Here is a 22,700-nt window from a genome sequence, read left to right as displayed (position 1 = left end):
TTTGTTGAGGAAACTCACAGAAGGTGTAAAGAGATTTGATCGTATTGTGTCGTGAAGAGGAGACCATTAGAGCAGAGCGACGGAGGAGAGGCTTTTCTTTCCTTTTCAGCCTTTTTCCTGAACGAATCTCACTGAAGCATCGAACCATTCACCGCATGTGACATGTGAGTTGTTTATGATGGCTTAAGAAAAACCTATAAAACAACATTTGCACACGTTTCTCCTTTACATTATTATGGCTTTGATTTATAAAGTGCCTTTCTCAGTGCTCAAGGTTACAGAGTCCAGGTTCATTCATTCACACACACACACACATGGTGGTGGTAAACTACGTAGAAGGTAAACTACGTAGTAGTCACAGCCGCCCTGGGGCCGACTGACGGGAGCGTGGCAGCAAATCAGCGCCTACGGCCCCTCGACCACTTCCTCAAACATACAGCAGTCAGACATTCACACGAGGTCAGGTGGGTGAAGTGTCTCGTCCAAGGACACAACGACCATGCGGAAAGTAGGGCAGGGCGGGGATCGGCCAACTCGCTCTACCAACTGAGCCACAGTCGCCCCACATTACGGTTAAAGCTGCACAAACACAACTCATGATGTGAGCCTTAAAAATAGCGAAGGATGATTAGAGTACGAATCAAAATCTCACAGGTAGGAAGACTCATAACCCGTATTATTGTGCATTTAACGGCAAGTAATAGACAGTAAAGTTTTGAGTTAAGCTGTTTTTCTGCCGTACGCCGTCGAGTTCTGCTCCTTTAGATGCAGCAGAGGACACAGAGAAACCAAGCTTTTCTATAATAAACCAAAGGCAACGGCGCCGGAGCCAGATGAAGCTGTTCTTCACCGGCGCTGCTTCCTGTCACAGCAGTAATTACATTATCAAGCACAGCGGACATGAAGCTTTTCATTACAGGGCTGCAGACAAGGCCCCTTATCTTGAAATGATTAGGGTTTGTGTTTTCGACACCCCACTTTTCCCCCGAACCGTTTGAGGACCAGTTGATTAAGTGGAGGTTACCCTAATGCTACCAGTGAGGATGATGACGTAAGGCCTCCGCAACCCAGCACTTTGTGTTTGTCAGGAGAGGCGGAGGAGGGCGCCTCAAAGGCTCCGTTCGCGCTGCAGATCTTAACGCACTGATCGGATTTATTGCTCGAATCCCATTTCATTTGTCTGGTCACATTGTGTCATGCTCACGCTCCTGAAGCGACCTGCATGCGCGGTTGATCATTGATGACATCACGCCACAACGGTGTGTACGGAAGCGAACATGGCAACGGCAACCGGTACTGTAGGACTCTATGGTTTCCCATTAGGCCCACATACATTGAACTTTATTGTCATGTTATGATTTGGGGGCGGCAGTAGCTCAGTCCATAGGTGACTCGGCTTGGAATGGGAGGGTCGCCGGCTCGAGTCCCTGTGTGCACCATGAATGGAGTGTGGACTGGCGGCTGGAGAGGTGCCAGTTCATCTCCTGGGCACTGCTGATTAATTGCATGTATATAGGTCCTGTTTGTGCGTAGAGATGTCTGACAGCGTTGTCTCTTTCCAGAAATCCCGACCCGGTTACTCGCGATGACCCACACACATGTTGTGAGCAGTGTCATGGAGGAACTGCGCCTGCCAACCGTATCACAGCTCAGAAGGAGCATGAAACGTCCTCTCAGCCAGTACCCATTTTACCCAAAGATCACTCAGAATATTATGTTTGAACCTGCTACAACCATTAACACTGCACACTGGACCTCCCTGCACAGAGCGACATCTCTTTTATGTGTTCTGTTGGTTCGATTCTTCTCACACAAACAGCTTTTCATGCCTCGTTCTGAGCGCCGCCGTTGTTTCTGCATCGCCAAACAAGTGGTAGAATTGACCCCCCGGGAAAATCAATATGGCACTGGACGACTTCAAAACACGGCTGCAACAAAGGACCCTCAATAACAGCCGCCTCGCCTCCCTCTCTGACCGACGCCGAGCCGCTGAACTGCACCATCAAAGGGCGAGTTTCCATCAGGCTGCTGACTCTGACTGCCTCTTTATAAAAATGGCCAACAAAGATGTCTCCCATATAAAGTCCCGATACAAAGGAGGTGAGCATGATTTAGTCTCTTTAGGGCGCCCTCCCACTGTGCCTCCATCCCGTGCCCCGTGCTTTAGGGTCCTTGTCCCCCCCTCCAGGCCCGTTTGTACTCACACTACCTGGGCCTCGGAGAATGCTTCTTGCTGCCTATACGTCATCACGCCGTATCACGTCACACGCATTGATGACGTCATGGCGATGCGTGGCTTTGTTTCCAGATCTTTCCACAGACCTCAGAGTTTTTGTGCGTCTTGTCGACTGTTTTTGAATCTTTTCATCGACCAAATCTGCAGTAAACACTCCACCTCCGCATCACACCAACGTGAACCTTTCACCGCCATTGTTTGAAATGTCCGTGCATGGTCCCTCCTTCTTTTTTCTACGTCCCAACAGGCGCACAGGAAATGACCTCAGAACCGCCGTAGGCCTCGTGCTCGTACACGTGCGCACGCTCGTGCTCGTACACGTGCAAACGTGCTTTACAAAAGCCCACCTCTCCCAAACGGGCCGTGGACGGCAAGTGTGCGGCAGCTAGGCGTGGTACGGTTGCACTCACACTGGTCAAAGGAACTAGACTTTAGCCGTGGAACCTGTTTGGGCACGGTACGGAGGAACAGTGGGAGTGTGCCCTTAGTGTCTTTTTAGAGAAACATCGTACCTGCTGGCCGTGGTAGAAGACAGCGAGGAGGAACATGGCCATCAGCAGCAAAGACGTCTCTTTGGTCCCCAGGAAGTTTCTGTTGGAACAAAAAGAGACAAGAGTTTAGTTCTTTTGATGCAAAGTGAAGCCTGTTAAGCTTCTTTTAAAGTTAACATGCACTGTTGTGGCACATGGGACATCTGTTGTTGGGTGCAGCTACTGTAGGCTGGCAACTGCAGCTGCTTGGGAGCCTCAGTGAAGGGGGCGTTCTTTGTCCCAGCAGCTGAGTGAGCGGAGACGGGCAACAACCAGAGTCACTATAGGCCGAGCATTCACTCCATGGACTGAGAGAAAGGAGAGGAACGCCATTCAAACGCACGCCCACATGGCTACGCTGCTCCTTGATGCTAACATCACTTTCATCTGCACTTAGCTGGAACGTCTAACGCTAACGGCTAACGCTAACTGTCAGTCAAACTCCTCTAATCCTTGTTTTGATGCTGTGGTTTTCTGGAGGGGACGGGTTCAAACAGGCTCAAACAGACTCCGCTCTCCTGGAGCTACTGGGCCGGGTCTGACCAACCTGGCAACCCCACTGCTGGACTTCTTTTTTGTTGTCTTGAGACGCTAGTTGGAGCTGTCCTGCTCATAAATAGACAATGTGTTGTAGAGAAAGTGCTGTGAGAAGTGTTTATGTAACATTTTCTTACAAACAGAGGGTGCTGGTACTGTCTGTCACGCTACTTTACAATGGAACACATCCACAGCACTGTTTTCATGCTTTTGCAGAGGAAACCACACAAAGTTGTTGTTGTGTTGTGTCTTTTTGTCTTGACCTTCACTCCCGTATCCCAGACGGCCTTAAAGAAACGAACCTGACTCCCATCAGCGCCATATGGAGCTTGTATGGAAGCCTCTTTTTCACGCTCATATGCTCCGGACGCCTTCATACATTGTCACTTTAAAGGTCATTGTGCTATCACTGAGAACACACGCCGGATTAGTTTTCACGTTCGCAACACTTACATCCGGAAAAAAAGGTCAGCGTGGCTCCATGATGAGGTTTGAGGTGAGGGATCGTTAATGAACCTGTCTTTACTTTCACTTTGTACTTCGGCAAAAAGAGTTTCAGTGAAAATGGGAAGATTTATGTCATGGTTTGTTCTGGAGTTACTGCTCAGACAAGAAGAGGTCTGTCTGAACATGTCCTCCAAGGGCACTCACTCTGTGTTGTTGTGGACGGTGTCGTAGCGCACGAACAGCGAGGTGTAGAAAGCTTCGGTCAGCAGCGAATAGATGGCGATCATCACCAGCAGCACCGCCAACTTCAACACCGAGTTCAGCCGCAGGAACACGGCGCACGTCACCATCGCCAGCACCCCCGTGAACACGAAATACTGGGAAAACAAAGGAACAGTTATGCTCAGTACCATCAGCTCCAGCCGTTAGCCGTTCCAACAGTTAGCATAAGATTATGTCTCATTAGCTTATTTTAATACAAGACTTGTGAAACAAAAATAATAGCCTTAATCAGTAAAGTCTATGAGATTAAATCTTCACCCTATTCACCTATAGTGTCTAATCAGCAAACGTTAGCATGCTAACACGCTAATTCGCAGCGGCAGAGACACAGATATCCTGACTTTTAGTCTCCAGTAAGGTCAAGCTCTAAACACTAGAGCCTACATTTCCCATAATGCAACACAGAATAATTACCAAAGATTCTTGATACTGAAGGTGCGTTCCAGTCGTATTTGGAAGTCAGGATTTACGAGCTAGGAGTCAGAACGTTTAACTAGAATAACCCTCGAGGTCGGATTTCCGACTCGGAAAGTCGGACGACCCACACAACCCCCGAGTTGACATTAAAGATGGCTGCCCTGGTTGTAAACATTAAAGAAGCTCCTGTTATAATCTTTTTATTAACACTTTTTACTATTTGTTTTCACAATAAGGGCGCACTCACACTGTCCTTCCGCACCGGTCCATAACAGGTTTTACGGGTTAAGCCTAGTGCGTTTGACCAGTGTGAGTGCACCCGCTCCGCGCCTAGCTGCGGCCAGCTAGCCGTCCACGGCCCGTTTGGGAGAGGTGTGCTTTAGTAAAGCACGTTTGCACATGTACGAGCACGAGCGTGCGCACGTGTACGAGCACGAGGCCTACGGCGGTTTTGAGGTCATTTCCTGTGCGCCTGTTGGGACGTAGAAAAAAGAAGGAGGGACCATGCGCGGACATTAAAACAATGGCGGTGAAAGGTTCACGTTGGTGTGATGCGGAGGTGGAGTGTTTACTGCAGATCTGGTCGATGAAAAGATTCAAAAACAGTCGACAAGACGCACAAAAACTCCGAGGGCTACGGAAAGATCTGGAAACAAAGCCAACGGCCTGTTTAACATGGGGCTCAATGAGAAACTGCTCTGTTATGAAACCTGCCCCTAGTGGACACTCAGAGAACTGACGCTTTTAAACTTTATAAACAAAGTTTTAGGAGGCACTCGTGAAGGTTAGGTGGCGCTAGATCAGCTGAATTCACAGATCCCGTGAGACTTTGTTGCTGAAACAGAAAACACGTCTTCAAAAAATGACTTTTTAGCGTAAATTCTGGAAAGAGATTTAATTTTATTTATTTTTCAGTGACGATGGATCGAAGGGATCGCTCATAATCTGTTTGCGTTCACGTCTCCTGTGCAGACAGGAATGGGAAATGCCTGAGTCGAACCGTCTCTGGTCTGACCCTCGTTGATGGGCAAACATTTTGTAATCTCCATGCCTCCAGTTAGTAACATTATCTATTTGTAGTCTTCAAATGTGGTCACATGATGACGACTTGACTCGTAAACTGACCTTTACAGAGCGCCCTTTAAACTGATATACAACATTACAATGAATATCCGACATTCCACTGCACCAAACGACTGATTTTTTGAGTTTGTATCTTAGTGATAAATTGTTTACGCATCTAAAAACACTCGTATTGAGACACACACACGCTCTCCGGACCCTTATAGAGGAAATAAGGTTGTGAGGATCACGTGCAACATGACTCGACCCGAGCCTGCAGCCATGAGAAATGTTCCTCCCCATCGAGTCCATCAATCAGCCGCATATTGTGTTAGCAAACGAACATAATGGATGTTCCCTCCGCCATGTTCTGACGGCTCCATCAGTCGCCGGTGTTGTCTGAGGCGAGACCTCCGTCTGGTTTGCGAGCAGATGTCGAGGATGTTTAATTCATCATCATCAACAACAGAAAACACAACAGATGGACCTGACTACAAAATTCAGACACCTCATTGAGTCGGTACCTCTGGGTAGAAGCAGATGTCTGGGATGGAGGTCGTCTCGTTGTACGTCTGGTTCCTGAAGGTGCTGGACTTGTCGAAGTCGCACCAAAGCTGTGAGAGACCAACAGGAAGGGTTATTGTATGAAATGGATGCAGGATGAGTGTTACACAAATACCCAGAATCCCTCTTCAGACATTTTGCATCAAGCCTAAGACACAGTGGTTAGCAGGCGCCCCATGTAAAGAGGTTGAAGGTCCTTGAGGAAGCGGCGGTGGGTTCGACTCCTACCTGTGGCCCTTTGCTGCATGCCTCCCCCCCCCTTTCTCTCACCCCATTTCCTGTCCATCCTATCTGATAACAGGCTTGAAAACTGCCAAAGAAATAATCTTACAAGAAAATAAGAGTGCAACTCTGGCGTAAAATCATCCCATGTTCTTTTTGACACTTCCATAAATCAAATAATGTTGTGGTTCTGGACAGTCTCTGCCTCTCCTCTTTAATCGTTGTTGTTGTCTCCCTCTGTCGGTGTTTTTCTGTATGTGCTTTCTTTCTGTTTTAATGCTGCTGAAAATAACAGCAAACCTCTGCACTCACTGATGCTGGACATCAATAACTTAAATTGATTATTAACCATGTAACGGCGACAGTAGTGTTTGCTTCTCCGGTTTGAGTTCAGTCACACAAACAAACCGCTCCAAGGTTCTGCTCCTCTCTCTGAGATTAGTCAGCCCTTTGTTTCTTTGACTAACCGAGTCTTTTCTCATCAGCCGAGGCTTCAGGGCTGTGTAACGCGCTCTGCTTTGTGTAATCGGAGGCCTTTTGCCACAGCAGAAGCTAATTATCAGCTTGTTTCGTGTGCTTTAGTTAAGTAACGACTTGCGAGCCAGTGTGTGTTTCAGAGGAGAACGGCGCCGGCATATCAGGTAAAAGTGACACAATGAAAAGAAGTCTTTTGAATTAATGGATCTGTACGTTCTGACAGAGGCTGTTAAAACCTCATAATCATCATTTAGACAATGTCATTTAATGGGTAAATGCTGCACTTTTCAAGATCTGAAGTAGTAGGACGTGTCGCCTTTTGTGATTTGTTATCATATGGTTTTTATGTCGTGGGGCCCAAACACACCAAACTGTCGTCTAGGGGCGCACTCACACTGTCCTTCCGCACCGCGCCAAAACAGGTTTTTCAGTAGACCCTAGTGCGTTTGACCAGTGTGAGTGCAACCACTCCACACCTAGCTGCAGCCAGCTGGCCGTCAACGGCCCGTCTGAGAGAGGTGGGCTTTAGTAAAGCACGTTTGCACATGTACGAGCACGAGCGTGTGCACGTGTACGAGCACGAGGCCTACGGCGGTTCTGAGGTCATTTCCTGTGCGCCTGTTGGGACGTAGAAAAAAGAAGGAGGGACCATGCGCGGACATTTAAAACAATGGCGGCGAAAGGTTCACGTTGGTGTGATGCGGAGGTGGAGTGTTTACTGCAGATTTGGTCGATGAAAAGATTCAAAAACAGTCGACAAGACGCACAAAAACTCAGAGGTCTACGGAAAGATCTGGAAACAAAGCCACGCATCGCCATGACGTCATCAATGTGTGTGACGTGTTACGGCGTGATGACGTATAGGCAGCAAGAAGCATTCTCCGAGGCCCAGGTAGTGTGAGTACAAACGGGCCTGGGGCGCGGGGGGAGAGGGACAGTGTGAGTGCGCCCTAAATGTCTACAAAATGAGCAGAAAATATTATCTGGGGGGGCGATTTGGAAACCAGGAGAACTCCAGAGCTAAGGTTTGTGCATCGTTGCAGGTGTTAGCGCTGTAAATGTTCTGCAATCACGCAAAAACTAAACTCACTATGTTGATCATGGCCGCCAGGAAGTTGATGAGGATTGAGACGAAGATGATGACGTTCCGCGCCGTGTAGGTCTCGTTGATCCAGCAGCAGGCTTTGCGCAGGACCAGAGGAAGACACTTGTAGTCTTCCGCCGTCGTAACTAAGACCAGACAGGAATGGAGGACGATGAGGACTGAGAACTGGATCACCATGGTAACCATCCTGCAGAAACACAATGAATGGGGAAATGACAAAAATAGCATCAGCTCTGGGCTCACGACTCATTTAAGACGTGGACTATCCCGTCACATTACAGTTGTTCCTTGTTCTTGGTCTTTGAAATCATTTTTTCATTTGACTAAACTGTTAAAAATAAACTGAAAGTGACAGTAGTGGACAAGAAGCTAACCTGGGTACGTGCTAAAGTGAAGTGGCACTCAGCGCAGGTGTCCACACACAGAAGCTTATTCAAAATGAGGCCAAACACAGGAATAATCTACTTTATATGAAGACCTGAGCCCCCTTATAACCCTGTCCTTTAACCTAACCCCTACCTGAACCCTGCAAAGCTGCAGTGTGCCCGTCTCAATGACCCGGTCGGTCAATACATACTTGTAGCATCTACTGCTAAACCTGGAGGCGTGACGGGACTTTGGTTGTTTTTGCTAAATGTGAATATGTGGTTCAGTATCCATCGTTTACCTGGCGGAGGGAAGCAGGCTTTGGATGGTGGTGATGAAGATGAGCACGATGAAGGCGCACACCAGGTTGGACTTGAACACCTCGTCCCTCATCTGGGAGTACTGCACCGTGAAAAGGAGAGGAAGAAGGAGGAAGAAGGAGGGTGAGGGGAAGATGGAGAAGCAGGTCTTCAGAAAAACACACAAGAGCAAAAACACACTAAAAATGCACCTCACACACACCGACGCACTGCCACAGATGCATTCAATGGTTCAACCACAAGCAATAAGAAAGAGACAAGAGCTGGTCGGTTAGCTGTGGGGGTCCTGGGGAAGGTGCAAAGCTGACAAGCGCAATGCTAGCTGTTAGCAGTTAGCTTAGTCAGAGGCACAAACAGAGAGCACTGCACCAAACTAAGCTAGGTTTTTGAAAGCTTAGTCAACATGTGAATTACCTGATAAATATAAGATAGTGAACTGTATTTATTGTCACAAGATTTTATAGCGTAAGTAACTCGACCACAGTGGAATATTAGACATGAAATGTGAGCAAATTAGTGCATTAACGTCTCCGTGTCACCAGTCGGACACCGTTCGCTGGTATTGTCCCTATCCGGAGCACCTGTCGTGGTGCTTTTACTGACTGATCGGCACCAAAGTGCAAGTAGAATACATCTAAACACAAAAGAATCTACAAGTGAAATGTCATATTTGTATATGGACATTTATACGCGTCAGTAAACGTAAGTGACCTTGATGAGAGAAAGCAGTCAGAACGTTTGAGCGACGCTAAGCTTGAGCGGCTCAGGTGGTGGTTTACATTCAAAAATGGAAAATTAAGAAGGTTTTACAGAATATTTTGGATTTGTTAAAGCAGGTGGTTTTATTGTGTTAGACTAAAGTACGGTCCTGCATGTGTTGACAGCATTGATGTTCATTTTACAGCGAGGAGCTATAAAAAGGCTAGCACACAGCTAATTTTCCCCGGTGTTAGCATCTATTTGATGACGCCGTTAAAACAATATTCGGTCACAAAGGTTAGAAGTTAGACTTTAGCTTTACACCATTAAATTAACTCAAAGCATTACACCATCATTTATATTTGTAGGTTAAACAAGTTTAACAGTAGGTTAAGTTTGACAGAATTTAGCATTGAACTGCTACTGTTACGTTAGCAGCTAGCCTATTAACTAAGTCCAGTTTTAATACTGCATTTCCACAACTAGCCTACGTTGATTTAACCTCAAAAATTAGGGGTAAAATGCTGGTTTTGTAATGCATATTTTTACACTACACTATAACTGTTTGTTGTATTTTATTAGCTTGTCTATAACTATGCTAATAAATGAACAAAACACAGAGAAACTGTAGATGATGAAGACTAGTTTTCACCACTTGTCCGTGGCGCAGATGTTGGAGATATGATTTTGGGAAAAGTGCATTTAAAATGTAAAATAGGAGAATTGTTACGTCTATTCTTCTTGATAGTTTTCACTTGCATGGCAGACTTTACTTCGTTACAGTAATCGGTGATTTGGAGATAAAAGAAAAAGAATTTGGGCACAATAGCGTGTCCTGAAGAGAGTCCCGGTGCTGATGCAAGACTCTGGACTGTTGAGTGTCCGGTCTGGACCAACAGCCGGACTCATCTCAGTCCTAAGGCTTTCCAACCCCCGTGACCCCTGCTGCCCCCATCCTCGCTCTGTCTCTTTCTCAAAAGGGTGCTGGGGAAATTAGCAAGAGGATGCTTCACGTTTGGTCACAATCTTGGCAGCAAAAATAAAAATAGGAAAGAATAAAAAGGTGCGCCAAAAGCAAATCACTGCACACTCACTGGAGATCAGATTGAGAAGGTTATTGGGAAAGTTCTGAAGATGGCGGAGTGATTCAAAAGGGTAAATATGAGAACATGAAGGTAAAATCAAAAGATTAAAAGTGAGTTTTATTCATGGAACAAATAAAAATGGGGTTAAAAGGGGACGAAAAGCTGCAGAAGTGCACTGCATTCATAAAGAGAAGAACAGTCGGGCACATTTTCTTTCCTTGACTTAACGTCTCATAGCTATGCGATAAAAGTGACCAGTCAAAACGCTGCTAAACGATGTTTCATTGGGATCAGTTGCTACGGAAACAACTTGATAATTATGAGACGTAAAGTCATAAGTACAGGATATTTCAGTCCAAAGCAACTGGACTTGGTTATTTGCCAGGAAGACGTTTCACCTCTCATCCAAGAGGCTTCATCAGTTCATGTACGCATCTGACCAGGACCAGGACCAGGACCAGGCTAGGACTGGACCAGGACCAGGACCAGGCTGGGACTGGTCCAACTAACTGGTGTGGAGATCCAGGTATTAAACCTCTCACAAGGCCGATGATGTCACTGGAACCCTTTGTGCTCCAAGTGCCAACGACCGTCGTTCCTCCTCTGATGGTTTCTCCAGTTTACAATGCTGCCCTTTCATCCCTTCAGGAGTTTCAACAATCTAACAACTGTTCACAAATGTCCTCCTGTGACTCCAACGACTGTCGTTAAGACTCAATAGAGCACTAACCAAGTCCAGACCTACTTCCACCAACGACTGGACCAGGACCGGGACCAGGACCAGGCTGGGACTGGACGAGCACTTATGAAGTCCAAACCAACTTCCCACCAACGACTGCCACTCTAACGACGGTCGTTGGCACTTGGAGCACAAATGGTTCCAGTGACATCATCGGCCTGTGAGAGGTTAAATACCTGGATCTCACACCAGTTAGTTGGTCCAGTCCCAGCCTGGTCCTGGTCCTGGTCCTGGTCCTGGTCAGATGTGTACATGAACTGATGAAGCCTCTTGGATGAGAGGTGAAACATCTTCCTGACAAATAACCAAGTCCAGTTGCTTTGGACTGAAATTGCTTTGAGGAGAACGACGACCTGGACACATGAGAACATTCACAGGCCCCTCAGAAATGTTCTTTTCGTTAGTGAATGCAGCGTGCTCCTGTAAAAAGAAAAAGAAGAGTGTAATAAGGTCCTTTTGGTCATGAGTAAACTGAAGGGGGGTCTGTCATTTCTGCAAAAACAAATCAGCCAAAAATACCCTGTTTCACCCAGCTGACTTCTCTACGCTCGTCAAACTCTGTTTTCATGGTTTAACATGTGCATAATGTTCAGTTTGTGCAGTAACTCAACACAAACACGGTGAGTGAGTTAATATCTACTGTTAGAGATCAGGTTCCCTGTGTTCAGTCATGCACACTGGTACGGAGTCTGAAGGGCAATAAATCCATTTAGGGCCGTGACTAATGATTATTTATGTATTTTCATATGTGTGTTTTGTGATTGAGTAACTCTCGTAGGAAAACAAAGCAAAATAAAGATCTCTGCGATAACACGACAGTGTGTCGATAGCCTCAAAGCAATTTCAGTCCAAAGCAGCGGGACTTGTTTATTTGTCTAGGAAGACGTTTCACCTCTCATCCAAGAAGCTTCATCAGTTCATGTACGCATCTGACCAGGACCAGGACCAGGACCAGGACCAGGACCAGGCTGGGACTGGACCAGGACCAGGACCAGGACCAGGCTGGGACTGGACCAGGACCAGGACCAGGACCAAGACCAGGCTGGGACTGGTCCAACTACCTGGTGTGGAGATCCAGGTATTTAACCTCTCACAAGGCCGATGATGTCACTGGAACCCTTTATGCTCCAAGTGCCAACGACAGGAGGCCATTGGTGGACTCCAACAACTGTTGTTAAGACTCAATAGAGCACTAACGAAGTCCAAACCTACTTCCACCAACGACTGGACCAGGACCAGGCTGGGACTGGACCAGCACTAAAGAAGTCGAAACCAACTTCCCACCAAACACTGCCGCTCTAACGACGGTTGTTGGCACTTGGAGCACAAAGGGTTCCAGTGACCAGTAATCATCGGCCTTGTGTGAGGTTAAATACCAGGATCTCACACCAGTTAGTTGGACCAGTCCTAGCCTGGTTCTGGTCCTGGTCCAGTCCCAGTCCCAGCCTGGTCCAGTCCCAGCCTGGTCCTGGTCCTGGTCAGATGCGTACATGAACTGATGAAGCCTCTTGGATGAGAGGTGAAACGTCTTTCTAGACAAATAACCAAGTCCAGTTGCTTTGGACTGAAATTGCTTTGGGGATAACGACGACCTGGACACATGAGAACGTTCACAGGCCAGTCGCCTTTAGCTTACTCATGATAGGAAAACAAAATGTTGGTTCTTTGTTTTGCTTCTGAAAAATCTTCGTCTAAGAGTAGATATGAAGAGGGAGAGAGAAAGAAAACCACACAGTGATCCGTCTAAAGCCCCAGCTACCTTCTCTTCCAGGCTGGAGTCTTTAAACATCAGTGAGAAAGGCTTGATATGCTCTCTCCTCAACTTATCGCCACTCCGTAAGTCGATGGCGCTCTCTATTCGCTTGTTAATTTCCTCAGGACCAGAGTGGACATGCAAAGCTTGTGCGAGATGGTTTGGAAGCAGATTTATCGAATTTCTCGTTAGGGCAGCCAGAGTCTAGGGGGGGAAGCACATGCACATACAATGAACCTGCTTGTCCCCCTTCTTTTTGTTTGTTTCATTCAACAAAGCACAGTTACGTTCAGTTACATTACACACACACAAAAGAAAAGGAACGTTAAGGGAAAGGAATAAGAAGGGAAGACCAAGGTGCAACGTTCGCTAACAGACGGACAAGAGCAACTCATGCATCTCCCATTCACCCGCAGCACGCTCACTTTACACTCATGTTCCTGGTGACCGAGCTTTTATTTATGCAGACGATATGAAACAAAAATGGAAGTCATGTCCTTGGCTGTGATTGGAAAGGAGAAATGAAAACGCACAAAACTTGAAAATTAAAATGTACAAAGCATGAAATGGTTTAATCTTGTGAAAGCAATCACATGTTCACACACCGACGACTGTCACCTTCTGTTGTTTCATTGTCCTCAACCAGGAAAACTTTGCAAGAACTTAATATGCAATATTGTAAAAAAGGAAATTTAATGACAACAAGGGTCCCCTCAGGTTTTAATTTACCACTTCATCACTTCCCGACTCGCTTGGCCTATTTTCTCTCTGTGACAAAAACATAACGCCAGGTAGGTCACCTTCCAAGACTCATCTCATCTCATCTTCAGCCTCTTATCCGGGGTCGGGTCGAGGGCGCAGCAGCTCCAGCAGGGGACCCCAAACTTCCCTTTCCCAGGCCACATTGACCAGCTGTAACTGGGGGATCCTGAGGCGTTCCCAGGCCAGTGTGGAGATCTAATCTCTCCACCTGGTCCTGGGTCTTCCCCGAGGCCTCCTCCCAGCTGGACGTGCCTGGATCACCTCCCTAGGGAGGCGCCCAGGGTTCATCCTTACCAGATGATCCTGAACCACCTCAACTGGCTCCTTTCAACGCTAAGGAGCAGCGGCTCTACTCCGAGTTCCTCACGGATGCTGAACTTCTCCCCCTCTCTCTAAGGGAGACTCCAGACCCCCTCCTGCGGAAACACATTTCAGACGCTTGGACCTGCGACCTGGTTCTTTGGGTCCTGACCCAGCTTTCATGACCACAGGTGAGGGTAGGAACCAAGACTGAGCTGTAGATCCAGAGCTTTGCCTTCCTCACTGGCTATCAGTGATTAGCTCGCTAAAACAAAGCACCAATGGGCTCCTTCCACTGTAATGGACTTTACTATGAGAGGAGCTGGTACAGGGGCCAGTAAGTAAGTCTTTAAAACACTCTTTTAATAAACTCTGGCTTCACTAACTACGCTGATGCTGCTTTGTTTGGTGTGTAGGGACTCTTCTCATGCTGCTGCAGAGGTTTGCTGTTATTTTCAGCAGCATTAGTGGTTAAAAAAGACCTTTGAATGCCTTCACCGTGCTGCCCTGAGCTAATCACCACATCCGGCTGTTAGAGACTCTCCTGGACTTCCCCCTTAATAGTTGTTACACAAAGTTAATGAATAATTAGGGGCGTGGCCTCTTGAGTGACAGCTAGCCTCTGGCCCTCACTTCTCCTCGGAGGTAAACGTCAGCCAGATGGACGTACGCCCCTCCCCCCAACGTCAATACACGCCCTTTTTTGGTCAGAGGAAATGAGGCGGAGTCAAAGACAAGATGGAGACTCCTGTAGGCGAGGACGATTGGATCAAGTCTATAGCGTATAGATGTTTGTGAATACTGTAATTTAAAAGCCCAAATTACCTCCCCACAAAAATAGGGTTTCACTGCAACAACTTTACACATTATCCCTGTTTACTTCTCCGAAACTATGAAAATAAACAAGCCAGTGACTGGTTTCACCTGTTGTCACATTTGTTGGAGCGAGGCACTTGAGGTAAAAGCTATGAAGGTCATACCTGAGGATCAGAGTCATTTTTTCAGAGCCATTGACATCAGCTCTTCACCATTAGCTGTGACTTACAGCAGCTGCGTGCGTGGACAGATTACCCTTTTGCCGTGTCAGAGCCGCATAGAGCCGGCAGCCATTAAAGGGATAACGAGAGAAAGGTGTAATACAATAATGTGTGTGAGAACCTCAATTTGTCTCCGGCCATTCACGCGTCACCTCGTCTCGCTCAATCCGACAGTTGAACACGTGAAATCCATCACGCCGAGATCATTAAAAGTTCATTTCCAGACAGAAATGACGTTCTGGGACAAATCTCGATTCTCTTTTTAACCTGTCGGCTCAGTTCTGACGATCACTGGTCATCATTAGGGGGCAGATTGAAGTCTAATCACAGCTGCTACCTGGAGGTTACAAATGACCGCAATTTGTGGGTTTCTCAGTCGATGCCTCACAAAGCACAGGAAACGGCGGCATTTATCCACGTCAGCAGAAAGATTATCACACAGAGAGAGAGACGTGTACGCCACAGACACACGGAACCACTGCCATGATAACCAACCATACAATGAACTAGTTGAGGCACCTAAAGTCGCTCTAAAATGACCTTTTTTCCTATCTGAAGAAATAGGAACGACCATAGTTTGTGAGCAAAACTTCCACGTATATAATAAGCAGTGATCGGCACGTCACGTTTTTCACAGGAAGGGACAGGACGGTACAGGACGGTACAGGACGGGACAGGACGGCACAGGACAGGACGGGACAGGACGGTACAGGACGGGACAGGATGGCACAGGACGGGACAGGAAGGCACAGGACAGGACGGGACAGGACGGTACAGGACGGGACAGGACAGGACGGGACAGGATGGCACAGGACGGGACAGGATGTTATAGGAAGGGGCAGGACGGTACAGGACGGGACAGGACGGTACAGGACGGGACAGGATGGCACAGGACGGGACAGGACGGGACAGGAAGGTACAGGACGGGACAGGAAGGCACAGGACGGGGCAGAACAGCACAGGATGGGACAGGACGGGACAGGAGGGGATAGGACGGGACAGGACGGTACAGGAAGGGACAGGACGGTACAGGATGGGACAGGGCGTTACAGGACGGTACAGGACAGGACAGGACGGTACAGCACGGTACAGGTCCCAACTCTACCTCTGATTGGCTCACCCTGAAAGGTAACTCCACTCTACTTTACCTCTGATTGGCTCACCCTGAAAGGTGAAAGGCATTTTGACGTTATTCCCTTCACTGATAATAAGAAAATAAACACACTTTGACAAAGACTTCCTTTAGCAGAAATGGGATGTAAACAAATAAAGTATAGCATGAGGAGAAGTCTGCCTGGCCACTAAATCCTCTCCTAAAAGTCTTTTGTCTGCCTGAACTGAGTCTTAACTGAATACAAATGGGCCGTTCTTGCTCTCAGCACACAGTGAAGATAAGGGAGCTGCACTGGAGTTGAACTCGAGACTCGACGGAAACCTCTGCTGCATATGAATGTGAAATGTGTGGCCTGGGTGTCAAATCATTAACATATCAGCCACAGAGAACACACGCGCCTCATTATAATGAAGACAATTGGACGGCATTTAGTGGAATCAGACGAGCACTTCTGTGGAGAACGCAGGGTCGTCCGTCGTGTTGCAGGCTACACGCAGCTGTTTAATTATACCCTTTCCCACCAACATTAGTATATGCAGGTTTTCTAAACCTGAAAACAAGATAAAGTAGACGAGTAGGCCTTTGTTGTTTTCCTGGTGCTTCACAATGACGTCATGAATGCACCAGAAGCAGCACGGAGGCCAGTGAGACATGTCACGCGGTTCAAACATGTACTTTTTCAGTCACCGGCCAAAGGGGCGGGTACAGTAGATAGGTAGGCAAGCAATGGAGACTAGTTCATCTCATCTCAACTCGTCGAGTTGCGGGGGCAGCAGCTTTAGCAGGGGACCCCAAACTTCCCTTTCCCGGGCCACATTAACCAGCTCTAACTGGGGGATCCCGAGGCGTTCCAAGGCCAGTGTGGAGATCTAATCTCTCCACCTGGTCCTGGGTCTTCCCCGAGGCCTCCTCCCAGCTGGACGTGCCTGGAACACCTCCCTAGGGAGGCGCCCAGGGCTCCTGAAATTGGGCCTTTGGCTCCTAAAGGGCACTTTAGCGCACGTTTTGGCTCCTAAAGGGCACTTTAACAAACGTTTTGGCTCCTAGAGGACACTTTAGCACACGTTTTGGCTCCTTTAGCACACAATAAGGCTCCTAGAGGGCACTTTAGCACACAACTGGGCTCCTAGAGGTCACTTTAGCACACGTTTAGGCTCCTAGAGGACACTTTAGCACACATTTTGTCTCCTAGAGGACACTTTAACACACGTTTATGCTCCTAGAGGACACTTTAACACAGGTTTTGTCTCCTGGTTTCTTTGGTGGATTGAAGTGAAACAGAAGAGACTGTTGAGTGTAACCAACATGGAGGCTTCCACGGATGAGATGAGCAGCTATGGAGCAAGCCGCTCACTAACTCTTTGTCCTCTGGATCCTTCTGTTGAATATGGACCGGGCTCCTGAATTGGGCCTTTGATCCGTAAATTCACGTTAAACACAAAGGGAAAATCTCCTTTACCCACATGTTGTTTCCTTTCTGAGCTTTGCCTCGACGCTGTTAGCACGTCACACGCTTCACTGATCTGATTGGTTGATTTGGCCCGTGTGTTGGTGACGGACAGATGGTTTATCCAATCAGAAACTAGGATTTTCACCCCTTCCCAAAAGATCTTTAAACCAGAGTTTAGATGGATCTGCTGAGACCAGGAGACTCATCCATGTGGAGGAGTCAGGTTATTTTTCATTAGCTCCCTTCAGTAGTTAGGAAACCACTGACTTCCTAACATCACACACTGATCATTTACACACAGAGTGATTTATTTACATCCTTACTGAGGATCCATATGTTTTTCTTAGATTTCTTTGAATAAAACTTCAAATGTCCAACAGATTTCCACCGTGACGTAGCTTAAAAGCTACAAAAACACTGTAGCTGCTGTCACGTGTGTTACATATCTTCTTTCTTAGATCCGATAAAGTGCGACTCACGATCCGTACATGTACCGTTTCCCCTGAACTCATCCTGACACGTCTTGCTATCTGGGCTCTGAGCCCCACCACACCACAGACCCTGTTCTGGGGCCACGGAGGTACGATGTGGATCCCAGAGAAGAGCGCTGTACTGGAGAGGTGGATCTAACGCTTCAAAGGTCACTTTATAATCATAACAAGATCCCAGCCCTCGGCCATCCAGTCAAGACACGAGGGCTCAAAGGGAGCGGTTGCCAGCGCTATGAGCCGCACTGCCATGATTGTTTTTGGCGTGCACGTCCCAGAGGAAGCACTGCTCCTAAAGGGCACATGCTTCCCTCTCTGACATTTCTCTGTGAGTTGGGCGTGATGTTGCCCGGAGCGGCGGTTGGCTGTACGGGGCAGCAGTACGAGGTTACTGTACATGTATGATACGTAACAGAACATGTCTGCCTCTTGGAAATGCCAACGTATGAAAGAGGGGGGAGGGCGAAGGGCGAGTGGAGATGCGAGATGAGACAGTGTGAGCACGGACAGGAGCAGAGGATTCCCATGTGCTGGATGCGTCTCACATGTTGTGGAAATGTGACGGATTAACAGAAGACTCCCTCACGGCAGCAGGACTGCTTTGGTTTGAAGCTGTCATGGCTCGGCTGCCCTGATTTATTCGGGGACATATGTTTGTTTGGGCTCCTAGAGGGCACTTTAGCACCCAATTTGGCTCCTAGAGGACACTTTAGCCCACGTTTTGGCTCCTAGAGTGCACTTTAGCACATGTTTTGGCTCCTAGAGGACACTTTAACACACGTTTATGCTCCTAGAGGACACTTTAGCCCACGTTTAGGCTCCTAGAGGACACTTTAACACACGTTTATGCTCCTAGAGGACACTTTAGCCCACGTTTAGGCTCCTAGAGGACACTTTAGCACATGTTTATGCTCCTAGAGGACACTTTAGCCCACGTTTAGGCTCCTAGAGGACACTTTAGCACACGTTTTAGCTCCTAGAGGACACTTTAGCACACGTTTTAGCTCCTAGAGGACACTTTAGCACACGTTTTGGCTCCTAGAGGACACTTTAGCACCCATTTTGGCTCCTTGAGGACACTTTAGCACACGTTTTAGCTCCTAGAGGACACTTTAGCACACGTTTTAGCTCCTAGAGGACACTTTAGCACACGTTTTTTCTCCTGGTTTCAAGGCAGATTTAAGTGAGGAAACGAGAAGAGACTGTTGAGTTATTGAGTTACTCGTTTCTGTGTTTTTACTTTCAGTTTGGAGAGCGTCCAGGAGGCGGGGCTGACCCACTCAGGCAGGCGCAACGAGGCACACCTGGTTCCCATCTCCACTTAATCACCTGCTCCATAAGAAGCCAGCTCTGACTCCTGTGCCAGATAACGCCCCCTCATCGGTCGAGCTTGTCGCCAGCGTTCTCAGCGTCTTGGTAACTCGTTAACATTTGAAGATTATCTCGCACTAACTCTGTTTTTGTCCTCCTCGTCAGCTCGGTGCCTCGCCGCCCTGCCTGCCATGTGCTCGCCTCCAGCCGCCTGCCTACGCGGACACCTTGTGTTAATCCCTTTTGGACACTTTCTGTTAATTTTTGGACTTTTAAAGAATGAACACAGGAGTTTATTAACAGTCTCCCGTAAAAGCGGTGCTCTTTAAAGGATTGGAAACACAAACACGCTCCGGGGGCGAGTGGAGGATCTGGACCAACGCTGTGAGAAATGCCTCCACAGCGTCGGGACCCATCTTCATGAACCTCGGTACATAATTCATGACTGATTCCTAATGAAGCTGATTTGTCAACAGGTCACGTTTTCACCAATGACCCTCAACTGCTCATTATTTCTAACGCTAATGTGCTAATGCTAATTAAAGTCCTCAGGCTGCAGGGTGGAAGAAGAACCTTATTTTGGTAACACTTAATTTATTTATTTATTTATTTACGCTGTAATAAAAGTTTGCTCATGGGTAAAAAGGGTGTTATGAGTCATTATAAGATGCTTATTAAAGGTTAAATATGTAGAATATGTTTCAATTGTAGCAGCCAATAGCGTTGGGCATTGCTGGTTGCCAGGGTTGTCTGTTGTTGGGTGCAGCTACTGTAGGCTGGCACTGGGTGAAATGGAGTTAGCCAATCCTGCAGCTGCTTGGGAGCCTCAGTGAAGGGGGCGTTCTTTGTCCCAGCAGCTGAGTGAGCGGAGACGGGCAACAACCAGAGTCACTATAGGCCGAGCATTCACTCCATGGACTGAGAGAAAGGAGAGGAACGCCATTCAAACGCACGCCCACATGGCTACGCTGCTCCTTGATGCTAACATCACTTTCATCTGCACTTAGCTGCAACGGCTAACGCTAACGGCTAACGCTAACTGTCAGTCAAACTCCTCTAATCCTTGTTTTGATGCTGTGATTTTCTGGAGGGGACGGGTTCAAACAGGCTCAAACAGACTCCGGTCTCCTAGAGCTACTGGGCCGGGTCTGACCAACCTGGCAACCCCACTGCTGGACTTATTTTTTGTTTTTGAGACAACACGTGCGCACGCTCGTGCTCATACACGTGCAAACGTGCTTTACAAAAGCCCACCTCTCCCAAACAGGCCGTGGACGGCAAGCTGGCTGCAGCTAGGCGCGGTGTGGTTGCACTCACAATGGTCAAAGGAACAAGACTTTAGCCGTGACACCTGTCTGGTCACGGTACGGAGGCACAGTGTGAGTGCACCCTGAATTTAGATCACTCCACAGCTGACGTTGACAAAGACAGAGGATTGTTACTCACAGTCACGGGCCGTCCAATTTAATTTCCATTGACAAAAACAAACCTTTCTTAGTTGGATGTGATTTGAAATCCTGAGCTGAAGTGGAGCTCATGACAGAGAGAACATGTTTGTCATTAATAACTGGTGTCACAGACGCCGTCACAGCGCGGCTTTAATGTGAATGAACTAGGCCAGCGCTCCCATGTGCCTCAGACGTCGTTTCTTAGCAGACATGAAAGCAGAACAACAGAACTGTGCACATGAACCTGTCTCTCATTGGCTTGGATTTCACAGCGTAGAGACGCTGAGTAACTTGGGTCTTCTGAGGAAATGCACAACCGCCTTTGAGGTGAAGGCGCTGTGACAGTGCTGTGCATCATGGGAGCCAGCAGGCACACAGCGAAGCATGAAAGAGGTAAAGACAGAGCCACTCAGCCGATGCACAGAGCCCACACAGAGCCCGCACAGAGCCCACACAGAGCCCGCACAGAGCCCACACAGAGCCCGCACAGAGCCCACACAGAGCCCGCACAGAGGCCGCACAGAGGCCGCACAGAGCCCACACAGAGCCCGCACAGAGCCCGCACAGAGCCCGCACAGAGCCCGCACAGAGCCCGCACAGAGCCCGCACAGAGCCCACACAGAGCCCGCACAGAGCCCACACAGAGCCCGCACAGAGCCCGCACAGAGCCCGCACGGAGCCCGCACGGAGCCCGCACGGAGCCCACACAGAGCCCGCACAGAGCCCGCACAGAGCCCGCACAGAGCCCGCACAGAGCCCGCACAGAGCCCACACAGAGCCCGCACAGAGCCCACACAGAGCCCACACAGAGCCCACACAGAGCCCACACAGAGCCCGGACAGAGCCCGCACAGAGCCCACACAGAGCCCGCACAGAGCCCACACAGAGCCCGCACGGAGCCCACACGGAGCCCGCACAGAGCCCACACAGAGGCCGCACAGAGGCCGCACAGAGGCCGCACAGAGCCCACACAGAGCCCGCACAGAGCCCGCACAGAGCCCGCACAGAGCCCGCACAGAGCCCACACAGAGCCCGCACAGAGCCCACACAGAGCCCGCACAGAGCCCACACAGAGCCCGCACAGAGCCCACACAGAGCCCACACAGAGCCCACACAGAGCCCACACAGAGCCCACACGGAGCCCGCACAGAGCCCACACAGAGCCCACACGGAGCCCGCACAGAGCCCGCACAGAGCTGGGAGTCTGATGTCAGCGCTCGTCCTCCACGACTCACAGCTCCTTTGATACGAATATCAGCCCTAGATGATGATGAAGATGAAGATGGTGATGATGATGATGATGAAGATGATTGTGATGATGATGTCGATTCATCTATTATTTTACTTCTATCAATCGAATAGTCGTTTGGGCTTCAGGAGACTGTGAGATCCCTGTTAGCATTAGCATTAGCATACCTTCACATTTAGCACAACAGCAGTGTAGGCTTAGAAGGAGTTAGCTTCAGATAGCTAGCCGCCTCGGCTGCTACCTGCGATTGAAGCGATGATCAAAAATGTGACGACGCGTTCGGGCGATTTAATCACCTCCATCGCTCCTGGTGTGAATGCACGGTGACTGTAAACATGAGACTCTTGTGGACTCAATGAGCCCAGTTGTCTTCTTGTGTGACGACGTCCGTCCCCGTAGGAGACACTTCATCGTCTCAAATGAGCTGTTTTGACCTCGAGGAGAATCACAGCTTCATGAAACTATACAACCACAAACTAGAGACGAAGAGACCTTTTCAACACCTGCACAGCGGCCAAGAGTTTATTCTGAAGTGTGTGTGTGTGTGTGTGTGTGTGTGCACGGTTTCCGTCCCTGTCTCTGTTATAATGTCCTGGACAATGTACAAAATTAAAATACACGTGCCTCTTTTCATTCACTCCTCTCCCTCTCTTTGTTTCCGCACACACACCAAAATATTCCACCTTGTCGTCAATCCAGC

The 22,700-nt window shown here is 48.3% G+C and overlaps 1 protein-coding gene across 1 annotated transcript in view; it reads right to left on the bottom strand.

Annotated features, from left to right (window-relative positions):
• Positions 1-22,700, bottom strand: part of adcy8 (adenylate cyclase 8 (brain)) — a gene marked incomplete at its 5' end in the record, with an annotated part of 85,830 nt that overhangs the window by 15,135 nt on the left and 47,995 nt on the right. Inside the window, 6 exons of the mRNA XM_083928064.1 lie at positions 2,749-2,827; positions 3,955-4,127; positions 6,036-6,125; positions 7,865-8,066; positions 8,547-8,647; positions 12,848-13,045. Of these exons, the coding sequence (XP_083784190.1) occupies positions 2,749-2,827; positions 3,955-4,127; positions 6,036-6,125; positions 7,865-8,066; positions 8,547-8,647; positions 12,848-13,045 (843 nt within the window). The remainder of the gene's footprint in view (positions 1-2,748; positions 2,828-3,954; positions 4,128-6,035; positions 6,126-7,864; positions 8,067-8,546; positions 8,648-12,847; positions 13,046-22,700) is intronic.

Source organism: Echiichthys vipera (genome assembly GCF_963691815.1).
Source record: "Echiichthys vipera genome assembly, chromosome: 15".
Lineage (NCBI taxonomy): Eukaryota > Metazoa > Chordata > Actinopteri > Perciformes > Trachinidae > Echiichthys > Echiichthys vipera.
This window is presented reverse-complemented; position numbering and strand designations above follow the sequence as displayed.